The 21,299-nt window shown below is 42.0% G+C and overlaps 5 protein-coding genes across 8 annotated transcripts in view; 4 read left to right on the top strand and 1 right to left on the bottom strand.

Moving 5' to 3' along the window:
- Nucleotides 1-15,379, bottom strand: part of rngtt (RNA guanylyltransferase and 5'-phosphatase) — a 39,968-nt gene extending 24,589 nt beyond the window's left edge. The window contains exons 1-10 of one of the 3 annotated variants that reach the window (XM_061270002.1): nucleotides 15,239-15,379; nucleotides 14,688-14,785; nucleotides 9,072-9,162; nucleotides 4,448-4,557; nucleotides 4,274-4,377; nucleotides 3,636-3,724; nucleotides 3,019-3,094; nucleotides 1,965-2,214; nucleotides 1,733-1,842; nucleotides 1,205-1,306 (exon numbers count right to left, since the gene is read on the bottom strand). In XM_061270002.1, the coding sequence (XP_061125986.1) occupies nucleotides 1,205-1,306; nucleotides 1,733-1,842; nucleotides 1,965-2,214; nucleotides 3,019-3,094; nucleotides 3,636-3,724; nucleotides 4,274-4,377; nucleotides 4,448-4,543 (827 nt within the window). In that variant the 5' untranslated portion in view covers nucleotides 4,544-4,557; nucleotides 9,072-9,162; nucleotides 14,688-14,785; nucleotides 15,239-15,379. Of the gene's footprint in view, nucleotides 1-1,204; nucleotides 1,307-1,732; nucleotides 1,843-1,964; nucleotides 2,215-3,018; nucleotides 3,095-3,635; nucleotides 3,725-4,273; nucleotides 4,378-4,447; nucleotides 4,558-5,280; nucleotides 5,697-9,071; nucleotides 9,163-14,687; nucleotides 14,786-15,238 lie in introns of those variants that run through there. The other 2 variants (XM_061270001.1, XM_061270000.1) reach the window with 2 other exon arrangements.
- laptm4a (lysosomal protein transmembrane 4 alpha) lies at nucleotides 6,021-8,614 on the top strand. 2 transcript variants are annotated; one of them, XM_061270007.1, is made up of 7 exons: nucleotides 6,021-6,254; nucleotides 6,648-6,768; nucleotides 7,021-7,097; nucleotides 7,165-7,287; nucleotides 7,363-7,458; nucleotides 7,630-7,728; nucleotides 8,014-8,614. In XM_061270007.1, exons 1-7 carry the CDS (start codon nucleotides 6,153-6,155, stop codon nucleotides 8,089-8,091), a joined length of 696 nt encoding a protein of 231 aa, XP_061125991.1. In that variant the 5' UTR covers nucleotides 6,021-6,152; the 3' UTR covers nucleotides 8,092-8,614. The 2 variants fall into 2 exon arrangements, with proteins under 2 accessions (XP_061125991.1, XP_061125993.1); XM_061270009.1 differs by having other exon boundaries at nucleotides 6,026-6,247.
- On the top strand, nucleotides 8,858-12,430 carry matn3a (matrilin 3a). Its single transcript, XM_061270962.1, has 7 exons — nucleotides 8,858-8,883; nucleotides 8,936-9,144; nucleotides 9,876-10,283; nucleotides 10,840-11,412; nucleotides 11,718-11,843; nucleotides 11,915-12,010; nucleotides 12,375-12,430. Exons 1-7 carry the CDS (start codon nucleotides 8,858-8,860, stop codon nucleotides 12,428-12,430), a joined length of 1,494 nt encoding a protein of 497 aa, XP_061126946.1.
- ttc32 (tetratricopeptide repeat domain 32) lies at nucleotides 15,038-16,063 on the top strand. Its single transcript, XM_061270010.1, has 3 exons — nucleotides 15,038-15,168; nucleotides 15,252-15,418; nucleotides 15,866-16,063. The coding sequence occupies exons 1-3, from the start codon at nucleotides 15,053-15,055 to the stop codon at nucleotides 15,991-15,993; spliced, it is 411 nt and encodes a 136-aa protein (XP_061125994.1). The 5' UTR covers nucleotides 15,038-15,052; the 3' UTR covers nucleotides 15,994-16,063.
- A 16-nt stretch (nucleotides 16,064-16,079) lies between these two features.
- Nucleotides 16,080-20,396, top strand: LOC133146885 (uncharacterized). Its single transcript, XM_061270961.1, has 20 exons — nucleotides 16,080-16,540; nucleotides 16,602-16,694; nucleotides 16,773-16,897; nucleotides 16,972-17,115; nucleotides 17,178-17,237; nucleotides 17,309-17,470; nucleotides 17,540-17,636; nucleotides 17,696-17,913; nucleotides 17,978-18,134; nucleotides 18,197-18,405; nucleotides 18,466-18,583; nucleotides 18,645-18,844; nucleotides 18,902-19,016; nucleotides 19,079-19,248; nucleotides 19,314-19,408; nucleotides 19,489-19,619; nucleotides 19,694-19,883; nucleotides 19,945-20,086; nucleotides 20,148-20,268; nucleotides 20,326-20,396. Exons 2-20 carry the CDS (start codon nucleotides 16,634-16,636, stop codon nucleotides 20,394-20,396), a joined length of 2,586 nt encoding a protein of 861 aa, XP_061126945.1. The 5' UTR covers nucleotides 16,080-16,540; nucleotides 16,602-16,633.
- Nucleotides 20,397-21,299: the final 903 nt, after the last annotated feature.

Raw genomic sequence — 21,299 nt, 5'->3', positions numbered from 1 at the left:
TCAGTGAGCAGAAGCTCTTGTCTAATTGGGCCACTTTGTCATTTTCATGTAGAGGGGAGACCATTCATCCCTTGTGGTCCTCTTCACCTTATTCACATCGATCTGTCGACAGAATGTTAGCAGCTTCTGACAATAGGTGAAAATATTCTTTGTGATGAGACCCGATTTGGTGTCCCTCCCTGTTCAATCTTCAAGCCTCCATCCCATTGCACTTGAGCCCTAATGAGCCGCCGACGACCATCGTGTCATCTTACCATTGTCAAGTCCGCTGACAGATGAGCATGGGGGAGGAGGGGGGTCTGAGATCTAAGAGCTTGGCTCTTCATTACCGGTGCAGCAACGTGCAAGACTGCTCTCTTATGTGGGATTTTCACAAAGTGCTCGGAAATAGATCAACTGTGACATCATTCAAACATTGTAGTTCCTGTCCAGTCCATTTATTTAGACCAGTAACCTCTCCAACCCAAAAAGGATAACGCTGCAACAAAAACTGGAGGCGTCTCATATTTATGCAACCAGGTTATCTACGCTTTTTATTTTTATCTTCCCCCTAAAAACATGGAGTTGCACAGGTTATGTCATATTAAAGGCACAAAAGTTTTGACACAGTTTTACCTTGGCCTCATTTTTTTTGCACATCACAAAAACCTACCAGGGTGTGTAGACTTTTTATATAACTATGTGCTGAGTGTTGACTCATTTTGTATTCAGCCTCTTAGGCTGCTCTTTGATTAATTGAGATATTCTTGTTTTAGTCTTTGAGGATGCCGGAGGAAAATCAGGCCACAGAGGAGGAACGCGGAATAATTTGTCGAGACTTTTCAAAAGCCCAAACTTTCATTTACTGACACTTGTAGCTAGCGGTCTCACTCATAGCTATTCTCTCTCTCCTCCTGGAAATTAAAGCGTCGATACAATTCTGTGGTCATGAAACATTCACAAGCAGCAAGCACATTTCACCTGCAAGACAGAATATCTATTGTACTTTCTCTGCACTTGCAACAGAGACATAAAACTAGAACCAAACCAGATTGACTTGGTTGTTCCTTGCCATTCATTACCAGACACCCCAACAACCATGGTTAGCTAAATGAAGCATTTGAAATATTTTGGTGCACCCTCTCTGCAAGCAAATATGAATTCATGGTTTGAGGTAAGACTCCATCAACTCAAATATTTCCAAATTGATATCGTCAAGACTCACCGGGTTCCGTCAGCTTTCCAGCTGACTTTGTAGGGACGCTGCTCGAGGAAACTAAGGTTTTCCCGATCCATTGACACAGGCTGAGCACCAGGAAAACCAGATCTGCAAGTAAAAGGAACACACTGTGTCAGCCATGTTTTATTTCAGGCCACTGTCAAGGACATAATGGGTGAAGACAACAAAGAATCTTCTCAGTTTATGCTGATATAAACATTATATGTGTCACTTTATTTTCAGTTGTTTAATAACATCCATACAGGTAAAATAACTTTGAAGAGAGCAAAAAAATGGAGACAATGTTGACTGACATTTCATTAAAAAGCTGCAGCTGCATTTTACGTCATAAGGAAAATCTATTTCTGACTCTCTCGCCTGTTTCAAAGTGTCAGGATTAGGTGGAGAAGAAGAAAAAAAAAATTGGGTGACTGAAGAGAAATGAGATTCTCACAATACACCCACATACTGTGTGCAACACACCTTTTCCCAGGAGGGGCAGCCGCACGAGGAGAACAAAATGAAAGGACTTACTTGTTCCACTCGGCCATCTCTTGACACATTCTTTGGATCTCGCCTAGTTTGGGCTGCGTGGTGACCTGTGTGACACCTTTCACCGTGACGCCTTCGAGGAATACAGCGCCCTGGGGGGGGATGGATGAAAGAAAGAAACGTGTGTCGCAACCTCTCCCTCCTACACCGGGTTTTACCAAGCGGTTGTTCTTAGTGTCTGGAAAACATCATCAACCTTCTTGTATTTTATTACCAGTTTGAGCTTCTCCTTCTTTCTCTTTCCGAGCGTCGACCCGGACGAGCTGGGCCCGGACTCCTGCTTCGGCGCGCTGCCGTCGTCATCCACTTCCCCGGCGTCGTCCTCAAAGCACCACTCGGGCAGCGTCGGGGCGGCGGGCGCGTCCTCCTCGTCGCCGTAACGACGGTAAAGCTCTTTGAGGTAGTCACCCTTGTAGATCCCGGGGGCCCGGGCCTGGGCGAAAGCTGCGACGGCTGCTTCCACACTGATAAGAGTAAAACGCAGGCGGGATTATCTATTTCCACTCGCACGCTGACCAGATGCTGTACAGAGCTGGATTGGATAGTTGAACTTCACGGGTTGACATTATAAAACATGTATCTGTGTAACATTTGAGGCCATGGGCAAGAAATGTAAATCAATGATGGATGACTTTTTAAATGATACTATTTAGTCGTACTTGGCGGCTACAAATGGACGGGGTGGAGAAAATCAGCCTGCGAGAAGTTCATCTGATAGTCGCATTATCTGTCAACACACAGGATGAGCCTAATGCTTTGGGAATATTCATTACACAGGAAATAGTGGGTGGTGGGAGGGTTTCATCGGCCTACGTGGTCGACAGCAGCTTCCAGGCATTCTCAGTCGACCTGCCCCACTTCTGTCCAAAGACCCCCCCCGACCCCCGCCCCCTCCATCCCACCCACCACGATGAGACATCAAAAATATTTGGCATGACAGCGATAAGCTCTGCTTGCCGGTTGCCTGCGTTGATTGATAGTGACGTTTTAGTCTCGTCGGACATAGGGTAATAATTGAGAGGAGGAGAACTGGTTGATGAAAGAGGATTGGAAAACACTGTATGCGTGTCACGGAAGAGCTTTTGCAACCAGATTGTGGGTGGAACCAATCCAATGGACCAAAACACAATATTTAAACACATGGCAAACAACTGTGACATATTACATGTACAGAATGTATACTGTAAGAATTGTTGTGTCGGTCTGGTTGATGCCTTTAAGGGGCGGGGCTTGGTGGGAGGCATCCTAGTGTGGCCTTTCCCGCTTACCTCCAATCCATCTTCTCCACCAGATAAGCACATATCAAAAAGCCCGTCCGATTGAACCCATGAGTGCAGTGGACACCTTTGGAACATCAAGGAAACAGCACAAGAATCAAATATGAATGGCTTGATTAACAAGGAATAAAGTCAGAACAACACAAATGAGTATTATTAATAAAGCACTTGTAGGAGAAGGCATGACAAAACAACACTTTTTGTCATCTTGTGGCAATATGGTGTCAAGGAACTATGTTGAAGAGACCTGAGGCGCTTCATTTAGACAAAAGTTTATTTGTCGCCATCTTGTGGCAACCAGGGAACTAAAGATTGGACACACTCACATGCAGCTTATGTTGAAGCAGTTTGTGTACAAGGCACACAGGGGTTTGTTAAAATCAATCTGGTGGGCTTTCATTTCAAGGTGCTCTAAAAAGGAGGAAGAGAGCCCCCTATTGGCTGAAAGTGAACCTTTCACTGTGTTTATGATCAGGTCAGCTCACTGGGCGGAAAACTCTCGGTCCCTGCACAATTCTTGTTCTGTCTGGCTGCATTTTCAATAAAAATCGGAACCACGCGGGGAGTATTTCAAACTTTGCTAACAGTACTACCGTCTCAATCCTCACCTATTAGGTCCGTGGAATTCTTCTCTATGAAATGTTCACAGAGTCGGACGAAGGTAGCAGTCGTCTCTGCAGAAGGACATTCTCCGTGACTGGGGAAAAACGAGGTGGAAAGCGTACAATACAACAGAATCATGCATTTTCATTAGCACATTCTTCACGAGTGTCATATTCATACCTTTAGACAATTTAGAATCTTCCCATACATAACATGCAACGTTTTTGGAATGGGGAAGGAAACGCCACCAGGAAGGTCAGAGTGGAGATTCGAACCAAAAACCCTTTGTACTGTTAGGCAGATCCGCTACAGTATTTTCTGCACTATAAGGCGCACCTTTGAATTTTTATTTTAGATTTTTTTTCATATATAGGGCGCAGCGGATTAAAAGATAGAAGCTACTATATCAAACTAGGGTTGCGTTCTGCATCCACTAGATGGAGCTGTAAATTATAAGCTTTTAAGTGCGCCCTATAGTGCGGAAAATACGGTAACCGTTACCTCGCACTGTACTCCATTTTCTATAACTGTTGTCTTGATTAGGGCTGCGGAGAAGCTGGACTCTTTTCTAGCTGACCCTGAATTGGTCATCAGCCAATCCCAGGTTACATATAGACAAACAATGCAATAAATCATCACATACCCTTTACACTGTAGTTTAAAGTATTTGGCCCCTTCCTTTTCAATGTCGTTGCGGTCGTAGAAGCGGGTCGTGTTCGTCAAATCCACGAGCAAACCCATTTTTACCTAAAGTGGAACAATAAATTGTTTGTTATGAATATCAGTGACAGAAAGTAGTGATTTAAAGGTTCCTTACATTTAGACTCTTCAAGTAGTTAGACAGCATGCTCGGGTAAAATCGGTTCTCCTCTGCAACTTGGTCATCATATCGGGGACCCAGCATAGTTTTCATAGGCAAGAATTTACCTGGTGAAAACAAATAAAAAGGGCAGCATGGTGGACAATTGGGAAACATGTCTGCCTCACAGTCCCTCCAGCCGTAATGTGTGAAGTTTGCATGTTCTCCCTGTGCAACGCTAATGAGGACCAGGCCATCTCAATACAAAGTTAAAGTACACACATAGAAATGTAAGAAAGGGGCAACATTAATTTAGAAGACTTTGTGACATTCGTACAGTTAATAAACGCATAATGATGGACGATTAATTCTATTTTTTTACGCATAATGTACACAAAGCAACGTAAACCACATTGTGCGCATGCGTGGACTCGGTTTGTTTTGACACGTGAGACGGGCAATGCTGCAAGTAGCAATAGCATCTAGCCTTTTTAAAAGGCGTTCTCAAAATACCCAAACACAACCAACAACGTTATCAATTAAAATTGATAATATTAGCATCGGGTGGCCAAAATGCATGGTTTTACCGTGCCTCAGAGCAATCACTCAAAACTCCTGTTTTCCAAACGCAACTGCTCGCAAATGTTAGCATGTTGTGATGCTAGCGTGCAACGACACAGGACAAGTGCGTCTTTGTTACGATATTTTTCAAATTGATGTTAAATGCAATAGTAGCTCAGAGAGTGAAAACATGTATGATTTCGCAAACTATAACAAATGTAGACGATACTACGTGACGAGCTGCATAAACTTGGTCATGTAAATGTGGCTAATTGGAGATCGGCTGTTACCTGCCACTGGTTGTCCTCTTCTGGGACAATTCCGCCATCGGGGAGGGGGTCCCAATTGTGACATGGTTAGCTCCCAGCCGTCAGAATAATGGACAACCTCGCCTTACAGGCTGTACAATGATCCGGGATCTGCAAGGTGTTATCACCTTAATCCTCGGACTCACCCAAACAACGCGGATTCAAAGGCCTCTTGAGCTCATTTAGGAATATTGCCTTAATTGACCGTCACCGAGCATTAGGTATTACGGTGCTTTTCCCTCACAAGCTATTTTCGTCTTAATATTTGGCAAACATAACGTGATTCTTATAAGCATTGTAGCTCGGTCAGCTATGTAAACAAGCTTAGCTTCTCATTCACCTTCCATCGGAGTGCCTGTGTTGCGTTCCCGTGTCACCCGGAAGTTAAAATTTCCCAATTCTCCATACAATCTATTTTTGATCATAACAGCACCCAATTTGTCTGTTTGAGTGCATTTGGATCAATGTGCGTTAATTTTCACTAATTTTAATGTAATGATTATTTTTCCCATAACAATATGTTTAGCATGCAATTAAAAACAGTCATCATATTTGGGTCCTGTGCAAAATTAACACATCATTATTATGTAAATTACGTTGTAATCTTAAACGCATTGTTGCAATGATAAATGATCTGTTGCAAATTTCGTAATGTTCGTAAAGTACTGTGATTGCGATGCAATATATTTCGACCTTTCTGACGTGCCATACATATTTCCACTTCCGGGGGTTTGTTTTCATCCAGAGAGAGGCGGAAGTGGAACTGTCAAGGGGAGGCTTTCTTTCCCCGCTTCACTGTAGAATATTTTTTTACATACATATATTGGGGACTCTCTACCGATACTACAGTGGAAATGCAGCACTTTAAACTCAGTCGAGACAAACTGTACAGCACCAGATGCTGCGGTTGTTGTCATGTCCGGACGGGGACGATCATCCTCGGAACATGGTACATGGTACGTAATAAAATCGATAAATTGATTGAAAGCTTATCTTCGAAACGATTCGTGTCATGTGTAACAGATATTCTCGGTTATTTATTCCGAAAATAGCCTTGATCTTTCCAAACAAAGGATGACTCTCATGTTAGCCGTAAATGCTAACGTTAGCAAACAATTGTCCCAATTTAAGCGTTATCTTTTAACATCGCTGTTAAAAAAATAATAATAATACATGATGTGGAATGTATTGATAACAACACTAGTAATCGCAGAAGGGTAACCGGTTATGTAGGTCGTTTAACGTCATAGCTAGCAAGTTGAAGCTTAACCGATAACGATTTTGTGTTCTGTACTGGCAGATTATTGATTGGTTATTGCTAATCGTGATTTGAATTGTTCCCCCCGCAGGTGATCAACTTGTTGATGGGGATCCTGCTAACGGTTGCCGCAACTCATCCGGAAAGCGTTCCCTCTGTCAACTTACAGTATGCAGTTATTGACCATTACTTAACATCTGACAGGATGTCAGGTAGGTTAAATTGCTGGACTACTAACCAGTATCAGTTTGATAAAGGGGTTTCTCTACTTAGGCCAGTGTTTCATTGCTGTGGTGAGGTGACCTGGATTTGAACTGCAACTGGAACACACTGTGGTTAATCAATAACTCAATGTAGTGGTTAAGTCAGAAATAGAATGATTTGTAAATGTAACTTATGTGTGATTACTCAATAAAAGTTGGGAAATGGCATATTAAAAATGCTCTCTCTTGTTTTTCAACCAGGTAATGCCGGTGCCGGATTGGCCATTTCTCTGCTGATGGTCACTATTAGTGCAATGTTGCTGTATGGCGCCATTACAGTAAGTCCACATCTATTTAGTCGGCCTGAAAATTGTCACAAGACAAACGTTCTTGTTTTGTCTCCAGCATCGCAGTGGGCTTCTCATCCCGTTCTTCTGCTACCAGATGTTTGACTTTTCCTTAAGCTGCCTGGTGGCCTGCAGCTCTCTCACCTATTTGCCTCGGATACAGGAGTACCTGGACCAGCTGGTTAGTCGCCACTAGTTCTTGACAGTGAATTTATCTTTGAAAGTAATCGATTTTCCCCCCTCACTATTTCCTCAGCCGGATTTCCCGTACAAGGATAACCTCCTGTCTCTGGATTCTCGGTTCCTGTTTTTCTTCGTGCTCATCCTGTTCACCTTCCTTATTGTCCTCAAGGTAAAAGTGCCATCCAATTTTTCTATAGCGCTTCTCAGACGGGGTGACTTTAAAGATTTTAGGAACCACTGATCACATCTTAACCTTATTTAACGGGTATTTACTGTAGTTGCGATGATCGAAGTCTCATTTATGTATTTATTTTATTATTATTTCTTTTTTTTTTTGCAGGCCTATTTGATGAACTGTGTGTGGAACTGCTACAAGTACATCAACAACAGGAACAAACCGGATGTCGCCGTTTTCCTCTCCTTTGAGAATGAGGCCCAGGTTTGTGAGCACGCATCTGTCGCACAACAATACTATTGTGTTTCCAAATGACAAATATTGGAATTATATTTAATTCCTGCGTCATTTGTTATGTACAGGCTTGGCCAGCAGGGGGCAGCCTAATCCCAATCATGCACTTTTCTGTACCCTTCTAACAAACAATATGAAATAGAGATTGACATTTACACCTGTGATTTAAGGAGTCAGCAAGATTTTTTTTTCCAAATAAAAATAATAAATGCATGAACTGACCTGTCATGATTTGTCTTTGTGTATTCCACGCAGTCGGATCTGCCCACCTACGAGATGGCAGTAAACATGCCCGACAAGGACCCTCCTCCGCCTTACATGCCCATGTCTTAAGGACCAGCCCACTGTGGACAACACAAGCCGCCAAATGCATTTCTACATTCCCTCACTAACCCTCCCCACCTCTTATCTACTTCCATATTTTCCGCAAAGATGACTTTCATTTAATGTTTCAATCCCATGCAGTCAACAATCCAGCATCATCCTCATGTAGACTGACAACCCACTTATCGTAGCTCTTTAGTCGTTGATCTTGTTAAGACTTAAGAAGAGTCGCATCTCGGTTTCGGGAAGCACGCCACAGCACTATTTTTTGGGGTTATTTATTTAGCTTTGCTGTGGTTCACTACCATCACTACCACCAGCTCCGATGTTTACATCACACTCTGCTGCCAGCTAGTTTTCCAGCAGTGAGGGAGGGAGAAAGAAAGTTGCTTTGCCACCAGCTTGACATCAACTCATCTGTCGTGAAACATTTGTTGTTGCATGCCCTCCCATTACTTAACCAAGTTTCTTTTGTTCCATTCCATTAAACCCACTTTATCATATTTGTCTTCAATAAAGAGTTGACACCATACTTTTGACTATTTGTCAGTGTTAATTTGGGGAAACCTGTCAAAGCTGTCCTTTGTATTAACTTGGAATTAACTGCAAACTGTAATAAAGTACCATTATGGAATCAAATAAATAAAAGCCTTACTAAGCCGAGTCACAGAACAACATATAAATGCAAATATCGACTTTTGTTAATTGTATGACCTTGACGTGACCCTCTCGTACATCATTTGACAACTTGCTACTTTTAGTTCGACCACCCTGCATGCCATCCTTCACAGAAGCCAGGAGGTCATGTGACCCGGCCCCCTCACCGAAACGTATTTGTGACGTGTTCGGCTAGGGCCTCCTCATATGAGGAGCTACGGGACCCGGAGAGGAGACCACCCGTGCCAATTGTGATGAGGATGATGAAGTACTGGCTGTGGGGTCTTGTGTGCGGCACCTCTTTAATGCTCGGCGACGTGTTGGCCACCTACCAGCTGAATGCACAGAGCTTTGCGCAGAGCAGAAACAATGGACGACCACCCACGAGGACGCTCGACACAGCAAGTATGTTCAGCTCTCCATCTAAAGAAAGTGATGCAGGATGCAATTATTATAATGAAAGTCAAATATATCTGAATATGTGTGCAGTATTTTCATTGAAAAGCAGTTCTAACTAATCGTCGCAAAGAACATACTGTATATCCAGTAATGTAAAAAAATTAAATAAATTCGGTATGTCTTGTGCACAGGATTAAATGTACTTTTCATCGCTGTCCAATTTAAAAAAAAAAACATTAAAAAGAATTATTAGATTGCTGTTGATTGGGCAGCAAAGTTTTGTATTAAGTCTTAACTTCTTGCAAACAACATTCCACTAATTCCACTAATCTTCGAGAAAGTGGTTGCTACCACCGCTAAAGTTCTTCATGTGTTAGCTGGATTACTTAAAAAACTGGGACTTCACAAAAATGTAAAACTATTTTCCATGTCTGCACCGATAAATTGTTAATGAAGTAATCCTGCCAGCACACAAACCCAAAATTCTTAAAAGTCTTAAGCCAGCATTAGCAAAGTAATAATGATTACCTAACGTTATTAAAACCACAAAGCTTGTGGTGGAGCAACATTTTTGTACTTTAATGTCACTGAAAGTTACTAAAGCCTCAGTTCCACCATGTAGTGCAGATCAGTTCTTTCAATGGAGACCTGATCAAGATCTTCTAGCAAACTGAACAATGGAATTACACAATCTTCTTTTTGACCTACTAATAATCTCCTCTTTGGTGGCCCTGTAGTTCATCGAGGTGACTACACGTATAGAAGAGATTATCACTACCACTACCAGCCACCGAGGATCTCTCCACCGGTAGTGTATCGACCTTATCCATTATCTCCTCCAGTGACTTACCACAGACCCTCGGTCCCTATGTGGTCCTATCAGCACAAATTCAAAGGGCATCTCCAGGTGCCCCATGGTCTTACCCCACCTGTAGTGCACTACCCTCAACATATACCCAAAGGTTATTATTACCCCAAAATCCCATGTCCGACCAGAGCCACGGTGGCAACTAAACCTTTGGTACATCTCTCAACCGTCCCTCCAACCCAACGACTAACCACGACGGCACCGACTGTGCCACCGACGACGACCGCAAGCACCACGCCAGCAGTGAGCACCACTTTGGCACCAGAGGAGAGCACCGGTCAGTACCCAAAGCGGCTTCACCACCAGTCCTGTGAAGACAGGTAGACTATTACCAAGTCAGGTTTGCTTAATCATCAAAGTTGATTTCTTTTTGCATTTGGAGTTAATGCCACTCACATTGAACGGTAATATTCAATTTTTTAAATATATATTAAAAAATGGTAGACCACTTCTTTGGAAGGCCACGTAACTGAAATATTATTGTTTGGATTTCTCTCCCAAAATATATTTGACGCCATTAAATAAATTTTTAACTTTGTTAGGAACCTTAACAAAACTACAAATGCTCTTTTTTTTTTTGTCTGGTATCCTTTTCATTCAGGATGAAAGGATAAAGACCAATGTGAAATGAATGAATCATTTGACAATCTTCTGGAGACGATGCACAAAGCCACAATGTTTTGTGTGCATCTCAAACAGGATGAAAAGTCAGTTCCTCATGGTTCAATGCGTTGGTCGCTCTTTCTAATGTTCGAGCCACAATGCTTGTATCTGAGCCGAGAACTGCCCACGTAAAATTGAGATAGCCTTAATGCTGCCATGTTGATCACCAGAGTCACCAGAGTGCACGAGCCGCCTCTTGGACCTGGTCTTCATCATTGACAGCTCACGGAGCATCCGCCCCAGTGATTTTGAGAAGGTCAAGACGTTCCTGGCGCTTATGGTCGACACGTTGGTGGTAGGCACGGACGCCACCAGATTGGCCGTGGTCAACTACGCCAGCACGGTCAAGATCGAGTTCCTGCTAAAAGACCACTTCAACAAGGCCGACATGAAGAAAGCCATCTCCCGCATCAAGCCCCTGGCCGCCGGCACCATGACGGGCCTGGCCATCGAGAAGGCCGTCAAGGAAGTTTTCACCGAGGAGTCCGGAGCCCGGCCTCATTCCCGGAACATTGCCAAGGTGGCAATCATCGTGACGGACGGGAGGCCTCAGGACCACGTGGAGGAGATCTCCGCCACGGCCCGCGCCCAAGGCATCGAGATCTACGCTATCGGGGTGGACGACGCCGACATGGCGTCTCTGAAGCAGATGGCCAGCTTGCCTCTGGAAGACCACGTCTTCTACGTGGAGACCTACGGTGTTATTGAGAAGCTCACCTCCAAGTTTCGGGAGACCCTGTGTGGTAGGACAAAGACGGCACCCCCAGAGATCTTGGGCTACCATTAACCTAATTCTAGTGGCACACTCGGAGACACCTACAGTCTAACGAGGGGGAGTTCTACGCTTAGGATCTTTTCCAAACCAGAATAAATTTAAAAAAAAAATCCTGAACCCCGATATGGACTGCAGATGTCCGCACTAGAACCTGATTAGAACTCCAGAATTAATACTAAAAAAAAGTTTGAGGCTCATAAAAGCTTTAAACTTTTTCTCATATTGTACTTATATGGTTTTCTTTAGTATGCTCTTCCTTTAATCCCGGTCTAGGTATGGACCCCTGCAGCACCGGAAACGACTGCGAGCACATTTGTGTCAACAACGTTGCCTCCTATTACTGCAAGTGCCGTACCGGTTATATCCTCAATGCCGACCGGAGAACATGTTCCCTGAAACGTGAGCTGATAATATCATAAAACGTAAGATAACTTTGAATAACATAACACAATGTCTCGATTGCGATGCAGAGGTGAAGGCGGTGGTTGTGGATCCATGCAAGTGTGAAGCCAGACTGGCTTTCCAGAAGCAGACGCAGGTTACCGTGCAGCAGCTTACTGCCAAGCATATCCTTCTTGTTAGAATCTGCACTTTACAATCGAATGTACCGTATTTTTTGCACTATAAGGCGCACCGGATTATAAGGCGCACCTTCAATGAATGGCCCATTTGAAAACTTTGTCCATATATAAGGCGCACCAAATTATAAGTCGTACCTTCAATGAATGGCCCATTTGAAAACGTTTATAATATATTTGGCCCGCGGGCCGGACTTTGGACACACCTGCTGTAGTGGCTCAATATTGGTCCATATATAAGGCGCACCTGATTATAAGGCGGTTTTTGAGAAAATTGGAGGTGCGCCTTATAGTGCGGAAAATACGGTACTAGTAAAAGCATTTGCAGACTTTCCTTGACTTCAGAGGCCACTCGCTGATGTAGCAGGGAGAATAGAACGCCTTGAGGAAACGTTGGGCCGTGTGTGACGCTCGACAAAGGGGTTAGTGTCGACGCTCAGCGAAAGACAGTGTGACCCTTTCTATTTATTTGCTTTACATGCACAGTGGGGTGTCGGAGACATGGACCGCTGCAAGGCGCACATGTGCTGCTCCATAGCTGCTGGATGGATGTCAAGCATTTGTGGAGCGTGGAGAAACGAATCACATCTACCGTTGATCGTGACTGAAACGCCACAGACAAGTTTGTTTCGATATTATATAAATGCCTGCACGTTGTGGTATATATATATATATATATATATATATATATATATATATATATATATATATATATTTGCATTTAAACTGTGCTACTTTTTATGCTAACGGTAACACTATTCTATTTTTAAATATAGATTAAAGCTGGTCAATTGATATTATGAGCTGATACATACACTGTGTCTTTTGTTTGAATAAAAAAAACACGATAAGCTCTCCAGGAATATTTTGTCTTTTTAAAGAATGAACTTAAATAAACTTGAATAACAGAAGACAACAGATTTTTCCTTTTTGTAGCGTGTCAAATTTTTTTAGCCTAAAACAAGCTTCAGAAAAATCTACATTTAGTGATTTTTTAAAGAATCAAAACTATACAAAGATTAATATAATGGGTGGATGGTCACAAATTGCCGACTAATAATTGATGAATAAAAACAATATTGTACACTATATCTTTCTTTAGGATAATGCTACTTTGAGGTGGGATTTTCTATTGGGCATGTGATATAAATATTTTGACTTGTCGGAAAACATTATCATCTACTGTTTTCCTCATAATTCAACGCCTCGTCATCAGTGCTAATATGTGATGTTGCGCTCATCTGACAAGAACAACATCTTTTCATCACCATGCACTGTTAGCACCTTAAATGTTGCTCTATGCAATCTTCAGGGGTCAAAGGTGAGCCCCGGGACAGGTAGGCTTGTTTGCCGGACACAGAGCGTCTTCTGTGTGCGCCCTCGCGAGTCAACATTTACCTCATGTCTACTCGTGTCTCCTTTTTTTACTAGACCGCTACTTTATGTTTGTTTGCCACCTCGCCGGCTTTCATTTTTATCACACACAGGGATAAGACGAATGTGACTGACACGTCTCCGCGAAGTGGAAAAGATATCGTAAAGACTCCAGGCGAGGAATTACGGGAAAGGGAAAAACGAGGAACGCATAAAGAAAAATTGATTTAGGTGTTTGTATCCATGAGGGACATTTTTTTTACAGGTATATGGATGTATTATTTCAACCTTCAGTCAATAATAAAAAAATAAGAATTTTAGAGCAAATGAATATTATGCTCAACTGTAAATTATTTATAGGTAAAGAATAAAAGGGCTGACTGACTGACAGCACGTGATGGATGGGTGCGTTTGGACTTGAACACTTTGTGTCAAGTCTCTGAACTGCATACCGCAGCACAGAGATACATTTAAGGCACTGAGCGGCAGTGTCCGTTTCACAGCTGCGCGCCGGACAACGTTTACTTCATGTGGCGTCATGTCTTCCAAGTACGGTAAATCCTTCGCTTAAGTAGAAATTGAGCCAGCCCAGAACATAACATCTTATTGAAACAAATGGAAACGCGCATCTATTTGATTATGAGGGAAAACATGCATTAACTAGGAAAAGATCAGGATTTAATTCCACTTGTCTTTAAAGACAATTATGTTACATCTGTTGTCTGATTACAAATTGAAACTCTGTTTTTGTACCGTTATAATGTATCTTATAATATTGTAACATTGTCACTCTATTATAAATTTCGTTTGCATTGTGTTTCCTATTAAAGTACCGACTTTAAAGATGGCTTCAACAACAAAACAAGAATAAATAACTAAAATAAAAAAAATGCAACCTTTGGAAAATATGGATCTTTGGTTTAGCAGATTATTTTCCTTTTCACAAAAAAAGCAACAATTATTACCCTCCAGGACTGTAAGTCCAACCTTGAGCTTCACACAGTGTGGAGATAAATGAAGCACAAAAAGGAAGCGCACGCATGGCCGCCAGGTGACCTCTGCATTTTATCCCAACAGCTGTTAGCTTCACTGTGAAAATTGGGTGAGGATGTCTCACAGTTGCAATAAAAACCACCTAAAATAAACTGGAATAGTTATTTGTATAGTATAGTTAGGGTGTAGTCTGAATTTTGTCTGGAGTGAGCTCCTACTCACCCGCTACCCTAATGATAATAAGAAGGAAAGAAAAAGTGATGGCTGTAAAATAAAGCCTTGAAGACCAGTTATTGACCTTGTAGTGGTTTTCTTGCGTGACCTCAGTGCAGTGACATCAAGTCCCACTCAGCGATGATGTGAAGTCAGTCAGATGGGATCGCCTCTAGCTCCACACTATAGAAACAATTAAGGATAGACGAAAATTGATAAATTGAAATTAAACAGATGGGTACATAAGGAACAAAAACTGTGACAATTACACACACACACACACACACATTTATAATGAACACAGTGAAGACTCTTAATACTAATGAATATAATTAATATTCAGCACATTAGGGATAGAGTTTGTTATTGTTATTGCCCCCTAGTCGCATTTAGCCACGCCCACTAAAAGACGGATATTAATGCTATTGGCCAACGTCACATCCGACAACAATGGCGGACGAGTGTTTACAAATATTCCAAAATGCCAACGTAGAGTTTAAAAAACTGAATTTCAAAATGGCAGAAGAGCTTTATAACAAGTTCATTTCGTCCTGCCTACATTCCAGGTTGTTGTTTGTTGACTGATTAGGGTCACTAAGATTTCTGACACTTAGCAATCGAATGTAATGCTTTCACCTTGTTTTCACAGGGAATGTGAAGCTTCTTGTTTGGCGACCGCTTACAACAACCGCGGCCAAATAAAGTACTTGCGAGTGGATTTTGACGAAGCGCTCGAGGATTACACCTCAGCGATAAAGGCGGACGACAAGTTTGAAGTAGCGTTCTACAATAGAGGACTAATACATTATAGACTGGGTAAGAGCAGACGCTTGACGTGGTAAACTTCAACCACTTCCGGCTTCTAACAACGGCCTTCAAAATAAATCACCTTAGGAACTATTATACAATACGGCGTTTCAGAAAAACGTCAAAAATACAATATTTAAATATCATACGTACTTGTACGTCCCTGTTTAAATTGTTAGAACTATTTACCTCAATGAATGAATAAATTGAGGCTTAATTGTATTATAAATCCTAAGAATTATAATCCTGGATATGGATAATTTGTCATTAAAAATACTACTCATAATTACAATATAGGTAGAGGTTAAAAATTTCCATCTATTTTCAACATTGTTGGATTCCTGAGGACACTAGATGGCGCTATGTATTTACAAAGCCAAGCCCTTCTGAGAACTTGCAAATGCTGATTCAACTATTTAAAAAGCATCCACATCCTTTCCTCTTCATGTCTTACAGGGTTTTTTGAGAACGCCATTAAGGATTTCCAACAAGCTTTAAAGCTCAATGAAGCCTTTGAAGACGCCAAAGTCGGCCTTCGACGGACTCTGTTGGACCAACAGGACAAAACGAAGAGAGGATATTGATGTTTGCGAACATTTGTGTCCAACCGGTGTTGTTTATGTACATAACTTATTAAAACATGAATGAAAGATATTTTGTGAAACTCTTGGAATGACTTTCATATTTTGTGTCAAAAATTATTTTTTTTCGGTGTAACTGTGTGTTTTTTTTTTTTAATGTAGTTTGTGTATGTGTGGGTGTGTCTGTCATTGGGGTGGGGACTTGGTTAGTGATGCAGCTCACCTGTGCATCATAATTGCGAGTAATATAAAAAGGGTAGTTGGGCCTAACTTGAGTAGTCAGCCCCTTCTTCTCTTCAGACTTGGTGGGGCATGCTGGTCTTTGAGTGCCAAGCTCCGCAAGCATTTCTTTTCCTGTGATGGTGTTGGTTTTTGGCTGTACTCAGACTGATTGCAAAATGTTTAATATGTAAGTATATCCTTATTTTTCTTTGCTTTGTGTTCTTGTGTCTCATATGTGTTTATTCTGGAAGACTGATATGGAGCCTGCTGGCTGTGGTAATCACCTTGAGTCAAGCAAAGCTGATCTCTAAAAGTCACACAGATCCAAGTGAGTTAGTTGGTTAGTAGTTTTTAATCCTGTTGTGTCTAATAAGTGTCTTCTACCTCAGGTGGTTTAAGATCTGACTGTGTGGGGAATCTGATGAGGCTCTCGCTGGACAAAGCCCTGGCTGTAGGAAACCAACTGGAAGTGGAGGCCATCAGTACGTCTAGTTAACCTATTTTTGGAAATGTCTCAGGTTTGATAATTTTTTAAAAGATGGTTGCCTTCACCCTTCTAGATGGTTCACGACACATTGTGCTAACACCTGCCTTGGCTGCTCAGTGTGGCTACAGCATGGAGTCTGACCCATGGGGCAACACCAGAATCTACACATCACTGATGGGCTGCTTTGTGGACAACAAAGTATTTTAATCATATTGGCTCAATACTCTAACATCTGAATTTTAGTCTAACAAATCAGCTTCTGTCGTTCCTAGGATGACAAGACCTTTAATGTTGGTCTCAGACTGCGAATGTACAGCAATAGACCCTCGAATGTAGTTTCCCATAATGTGATGAAGACTTGCAGCTACACCCGCTGGGCCTCTAGAGAGATTCTTTGTGACAGGAACTACATGGAAGTAGGTGGCTTTTGCAACTACTGCATGGAAAATTTCACGTTTAATGACTTCGTTCCCTCTAGGTGTCAAAGTACATGGCTCCACTTCATGAAGATGACTATTTGAAGAATACTGTCCCTAGTGTATGTGGATTAAAACATTGTTAAATGGCTGTGAGCTTAATATTGCAATTAAAGTAAATCTCTATTAATAGGCCTCCAGTCAGTCTGGGATCTGGAAGATGACGTTCTACACTCCTGAGCCGGTAGTGATGATGAAGGGTGAAGCTGAACAAGCTGGCTACAGTGTCATGACCTCAGTGAGCCGTCTTGTTGTGCGAAGCCCGTATAGTACAGCAGAAACTTACGCTGAAGATGTAAGTGGTAAACTAAGCCTTAGATGTCAAATTAACTCTGGAATAACATTTTTTTTTGTTTTTTTTAAGGTGGCTGGAGTCCCAATGGAGATTCTCAAAGTTAGCACCTACCATGAAACACCTGAAGGTGTAACTGTGATGAACATGGCGGCTGCTTGCCCTACAGGTGAGTTTAATAAAAAGTAACTATCCCCCTCTTCAGTGACATTTTTTTTTTTTTGACAGGTGGCGTTCTCTTCACCGAAGATGTGATCTCTTGGCACGTCCCTCGCCGTGTGACTCCACTTCTAGATGGCAGCATGAAGATTCTCGAGATGTCCATGGGCATCAACGGACAGCGTATGGATCGCCGTCAGATGGCCGCACGGGGCTACGCTCTGTCCGCTACGGACTTTCACATCGTTGTTGAGCTCCCCGTGGGTTCCCCTGATGGCTACAACAAGGTTCGGAATGGTGCTCCCCTCTAGGGCTCTATGACTTATTTAAAAAAGTGCTATTTAATTGCAGAGTCACGCCCCAGATTACCAGTACCACATCACCTACACAATCGAGCCCATGCTGGAAGTCCTGTGGCGGGCTGAAAGATCTAATGAAGAAACAAGATATACGATTCTCTTCCCCATCACCACACCTCTTATGCCCAGGTCACCTCAAGCTGTTGACTGTAAGACTCCATTTCCAAAAGTTTTAGTGAAGACTATCTTTACTAATTAACGCTTTTCCTAGTGACCAATGCGGAAGAGAGGTTATTCACCATCCATGTGGGCACCTTCCTGGATGATGTAGAGCTCAAGAACCTCACAGTCGCTACTGGCACGTACTCTGCGGAAGAGTTTGGAGCGAAAGGATTTGTTGTGCAAGAGCGCAGACATCCTGGTGGCACGAAAAGCTTCGCTCTGAAAGTTCCTTTTGCTGTCGCTGAAGTCCTCAAACATGTATGTGGACTAGTTTCTCCAGATGGGATATGGAGATGATTAATTTTAACTTATCTGCAGAATTCTGAGCCCTTGGTTACAACCTACACACTCGCATTGGTCTTTGGATTCTTGATCCAGCCTGAAGCAATTCCTTTTGCTCACCCTGTGGAGGTCACTGCTTCTCTAAAGGATGTTGGTAAGACCTTTTTTCTGTTTTGCATATAAACATGAGGTTGATTCCGATTCTTTTCCTCCAGTACTTCCTACGATCAGAGGCACTTGTGATCAGAGTATGTTCTACGTTGAAGTGAAGTTTGGCAGTCAAGGCAAGAACTTTGAGACTCTGGTTGGATACAAGCCACTAACTCCTGAGCTGGAGCAAGCGTTCAGACTGCAATGGAATGAAACGCACCTCACCCTTGTGGTTTCTTTTCTCGCCAAGCAGATCGTTTTTGAGGTAAGCGCTATGATACAAAAGACGTCCACGGTTTTTAACCAGGTTTTTTTTCCACAGCGCATAACTTCAGATTCAGTCCGAGCAAGACTTGACATGATTCTTTGGGAGACTACAAACAACTGGATGCTTGCTGATCTCCACTTGACCTGCAACTTCCCTTTGACCACCACTGGTATGGCAAACTAGTTGACTGTCAATAAATTGGTTGACCTTTGACATCCCTTGTGTCCTCAGTGTGCTACCCCAATGGAACCATAACTGCTTTGGCTGTTAAAGTGGAGTCTGTTCCTAACCTCATCCCAAGCTGGCTCACACTCAAGGACAAGTCCTGCAAACCGTTCTTCAGTGATGACCGCTTTGCTTATTTCTCGTTCAGTGCTAACAGCTGCGGAACTAAAAGAACTGTAAGGGGTTTTTTTTCCTCCTTTTTTTTTTATTTTAAGTCTTAACCTTTTTGTATTGTCTCTAGTTCTTTGAAAACTACATAGAGTACCAAAATGAGATTAGCCTCTATTACAACACCAGAGGAACTTCCTTCACGTCATCTTCTGATCCTGAATATAGGCAAGTTTGGCAAAATGTCTAATGAACTTTTTTTTTTTCCCCCCTAAACAATTCAGCTAATCTTTTAATATTTCTTCCAGACAAACTGTCAACTGCTACTACATGGTCAATGACACTCAGACCATTTCATTCGGCTACAAAACACGCAGCAGTTATCCCTCGGCTGAAATCGGACAGGGGCAGCTTGATGTGCAAATGAGGCTAGCTCATGGTAAGTATTAAAAATTTGCAATATTTGGTACAATCGAAGTATTTAATCCCCCCCCCCCCCCCACTCCCTCTTAGATGCCACCTTTAACTACTTCTACAAAGCTGAAGACTACCCAGTCGTGAAAACCCTCAGGCAGCCTGTCTACTTCGAGGTGGCGCTGACTCATTCCAATGATCCTTCCCTGGAGCTCATCTTGGAAAGCTGCTGGGCCACTGCCCATGAAGACTCAAGTTCTCAGCCCAGTTGGGATATCATTGTGAACACGTGAGTTTTGAATGACTCTTCTCCCCTTCTGCACTGATTTAATGTCTTTTTTAATCAACAGTTGCGGGAACCAAGAAGACAGCTATGTTACCCTTTTCCATCCTATTGCGGCTGATACCAGGGTCCACATTCCATCCCACCTCAAGCGTTTCTCTCTAAAGATGTTCACCTTTACCAAAGAATATGAGATTCTTAAAACTGAGGTACCTTGAAAGTATCTAAAAGAAGCATTTGCAGCAGATTAATGTTTCTGTTCAATTTCAGATGTACATGCACTGTAATGCTGTGGTATGCAACACAAATGACAAATCGGAAGATGTCTGCAAAGGTCAATGTCCACGTCGTCATGGCATTTCTACTTTTCATGGGATCCAAGGAATGAAAAGTGAGTCTTTAGCAATCAAATTATTCTGCAACATGTTTACTATGTTATCTTCCTCAGCCCAAAGAGCTGATTCGACCCAGCCAAGGAAGATTTCAACTGGACCAATTCACCTCTTTAATTCTGAATAAAGATTCTTAAACTATTTTTTGTTACATTGCCTCATTTTATTGACTGTTAAACTGCAATAGACTTGTAGTTGGTGCTTTTATTTTTGTGGATGATTGTGTAAAACTGATATGAATCAACCTGAATAATTCCTAATTTGGTGTTGTAGTATCTTGGCTTTAATGTGATACTGTAGACAGTTAATATGATTTACTTAAAATGAAGAACCAAAATTGGACAAACCTCTTCACTGAAAGTAAACTAAAGTTATTGCATAGAAAAATAGTCAATATTTTTTGCTTTTCTATTATGCACTTGCAGTCTTGAAGATTGTATTGTCATCTATCCTTAGTAGTGTTTGTGAAATACTTTTCTAGTCTTTTTTTTATTTTTACTCTATTCAGGTTTCTCTATTTTCTAATGTTACATTTGGTGCAGGACTACAAAGCAAGAAAATCCTTAGTGTTTCCGAAATACTTTTCTGGTCTTTTTTTTTACTCTATTAAGTTTTCTCTATTTTCTAATGTCACATTTGGTGCAGGACTACAAAGCAAGGTAATGGGTGTGGCCAAATTGTTTTGCAAATCTAGCAGCTTCGTTACTGTAGTTTCTGCACTATAAGGTGCACCTAAAAACCTTCAATTTTCTCAAAAGCTGACAGTGCACCTTATATGGGCCAATATTGAGCCGCCACAGCAGGCGTGTCAAGTCTGGCCTGCGGGCCAAATGTATATATCTTATACATGGACCGTTTTAAAATGGGCCATTCATTGAATGTGCACCTTATAGTGCGAAAAATACAGTACTTGGAGAGACTTAAAGTCTGAACAACTCACAGATGCCAAAGTGGAAGAAGTTCACAGGGTTGAATGTTTATAGTGGTCATGAAACCCTTTGAGAGTCCAGCGTTGAGCCACATGAAGGAC

Source organism: Syngnathus typhle, linkage group LG22 (assembly GCF_033458585.1).
Source record: "Syngnathus typhle isolate RoL2023-S1 ecotype Sweden linkage group LG22, RoL_Styp_1.0, whole genome shotgun sequence".
Classification (NCBI taxonomy): Eukaryota; Metazoa; Chordata; class Actinopteri; order Syngnathiformes; family Syngnathidae; genus Syngnathus; species Syngnathus typhle.
This window is presented reverse-complemented; position numbering and strand designations above follow the sequence as displayed.

Bases quoted from the DNA above. Each gene is read 5' to 3' on its own strand.
- ttc32 (XM_061270010.1), top strand. From the start codon at position 15,053: ATGGCGGACGAGTGTTTACAAATATTCCAAAATGCCAACGTAGAGTTT. The intron at 15,169-15,251 runs GTTGTTGTTTGT...TTGTTTTCACAG, and splicing joins TCGTCCTGCCTACATTCCAG to GGAATGTGAAGCTTCTTGTT. The intron at 15,419-15,865 runs GTAAGAGCAGAC...CATGTCTTACAG, and splicing joins ACTAATACATTATAGACTGG to GGTTTTTTGAGAACGCCATT.
- laptm4a (XM_061270007.1), top strand. From the start codon at position 6,153: ATGCAGCACTTTAAACTCAGTCGAGACAAACTGTACAGCACCAGATGC. The intron at 6,769-7,020 runs GTAGGTTAAATT...TTTTTCAACCAG, and splicing joins AACATCTGACAGGATGTCAG to GTAATGCCGGTGCCGGATTG. The intron at 7,288-7,362 runs GTTAGTCGCCAC...CTATTTCCTCAG, and splicing joins AGGAGTACCTGGACCAGCTG to CCGGATTTCCCGTACAAGGA.
- LOC133146885 (XM_061270961.1), top strand. From the start codon at position 16,634: ATGAGGCTCTCGCTGGACAAAGCCCTGGCTGTAGGAAACCAACTGGAA. The intron at 17,471-17,539 runs GTAAGTGGTAAA...GTTTTTTTTAAG, and splicing joins CAGAAACTTACGCTGAAGAT to GTGGCTGGAGTCCCAATGGA. The intron at 19,409-19,488 runs GCAAGTTTGGCA...TATTTCTTCCAG, and splicing joins TCTTCTGATCCTGAATATAG to ACAAACTGTCAACTGCTACT.
- matn3a (XM_061270962.1), top strand. From the start codon at position 8,858: ATGCCATCCTTCACAGAAGCCAGGAG. The intron at 11,413-11,717 runs GTAGGACAAAGA...ATCCCGGTCTAG, and splicing joins GTTTCGGGAGACCCTGTGTG to GTATGGACCCCTGCAGCACC. The intron at 11,844-11,914 runs GTGAGCTGATAA...ATTGCGATGCAG, and splicing joins GAGAACATGTTCCCTGAAAC to AGGTGAAGGCGGTGGTTGTG.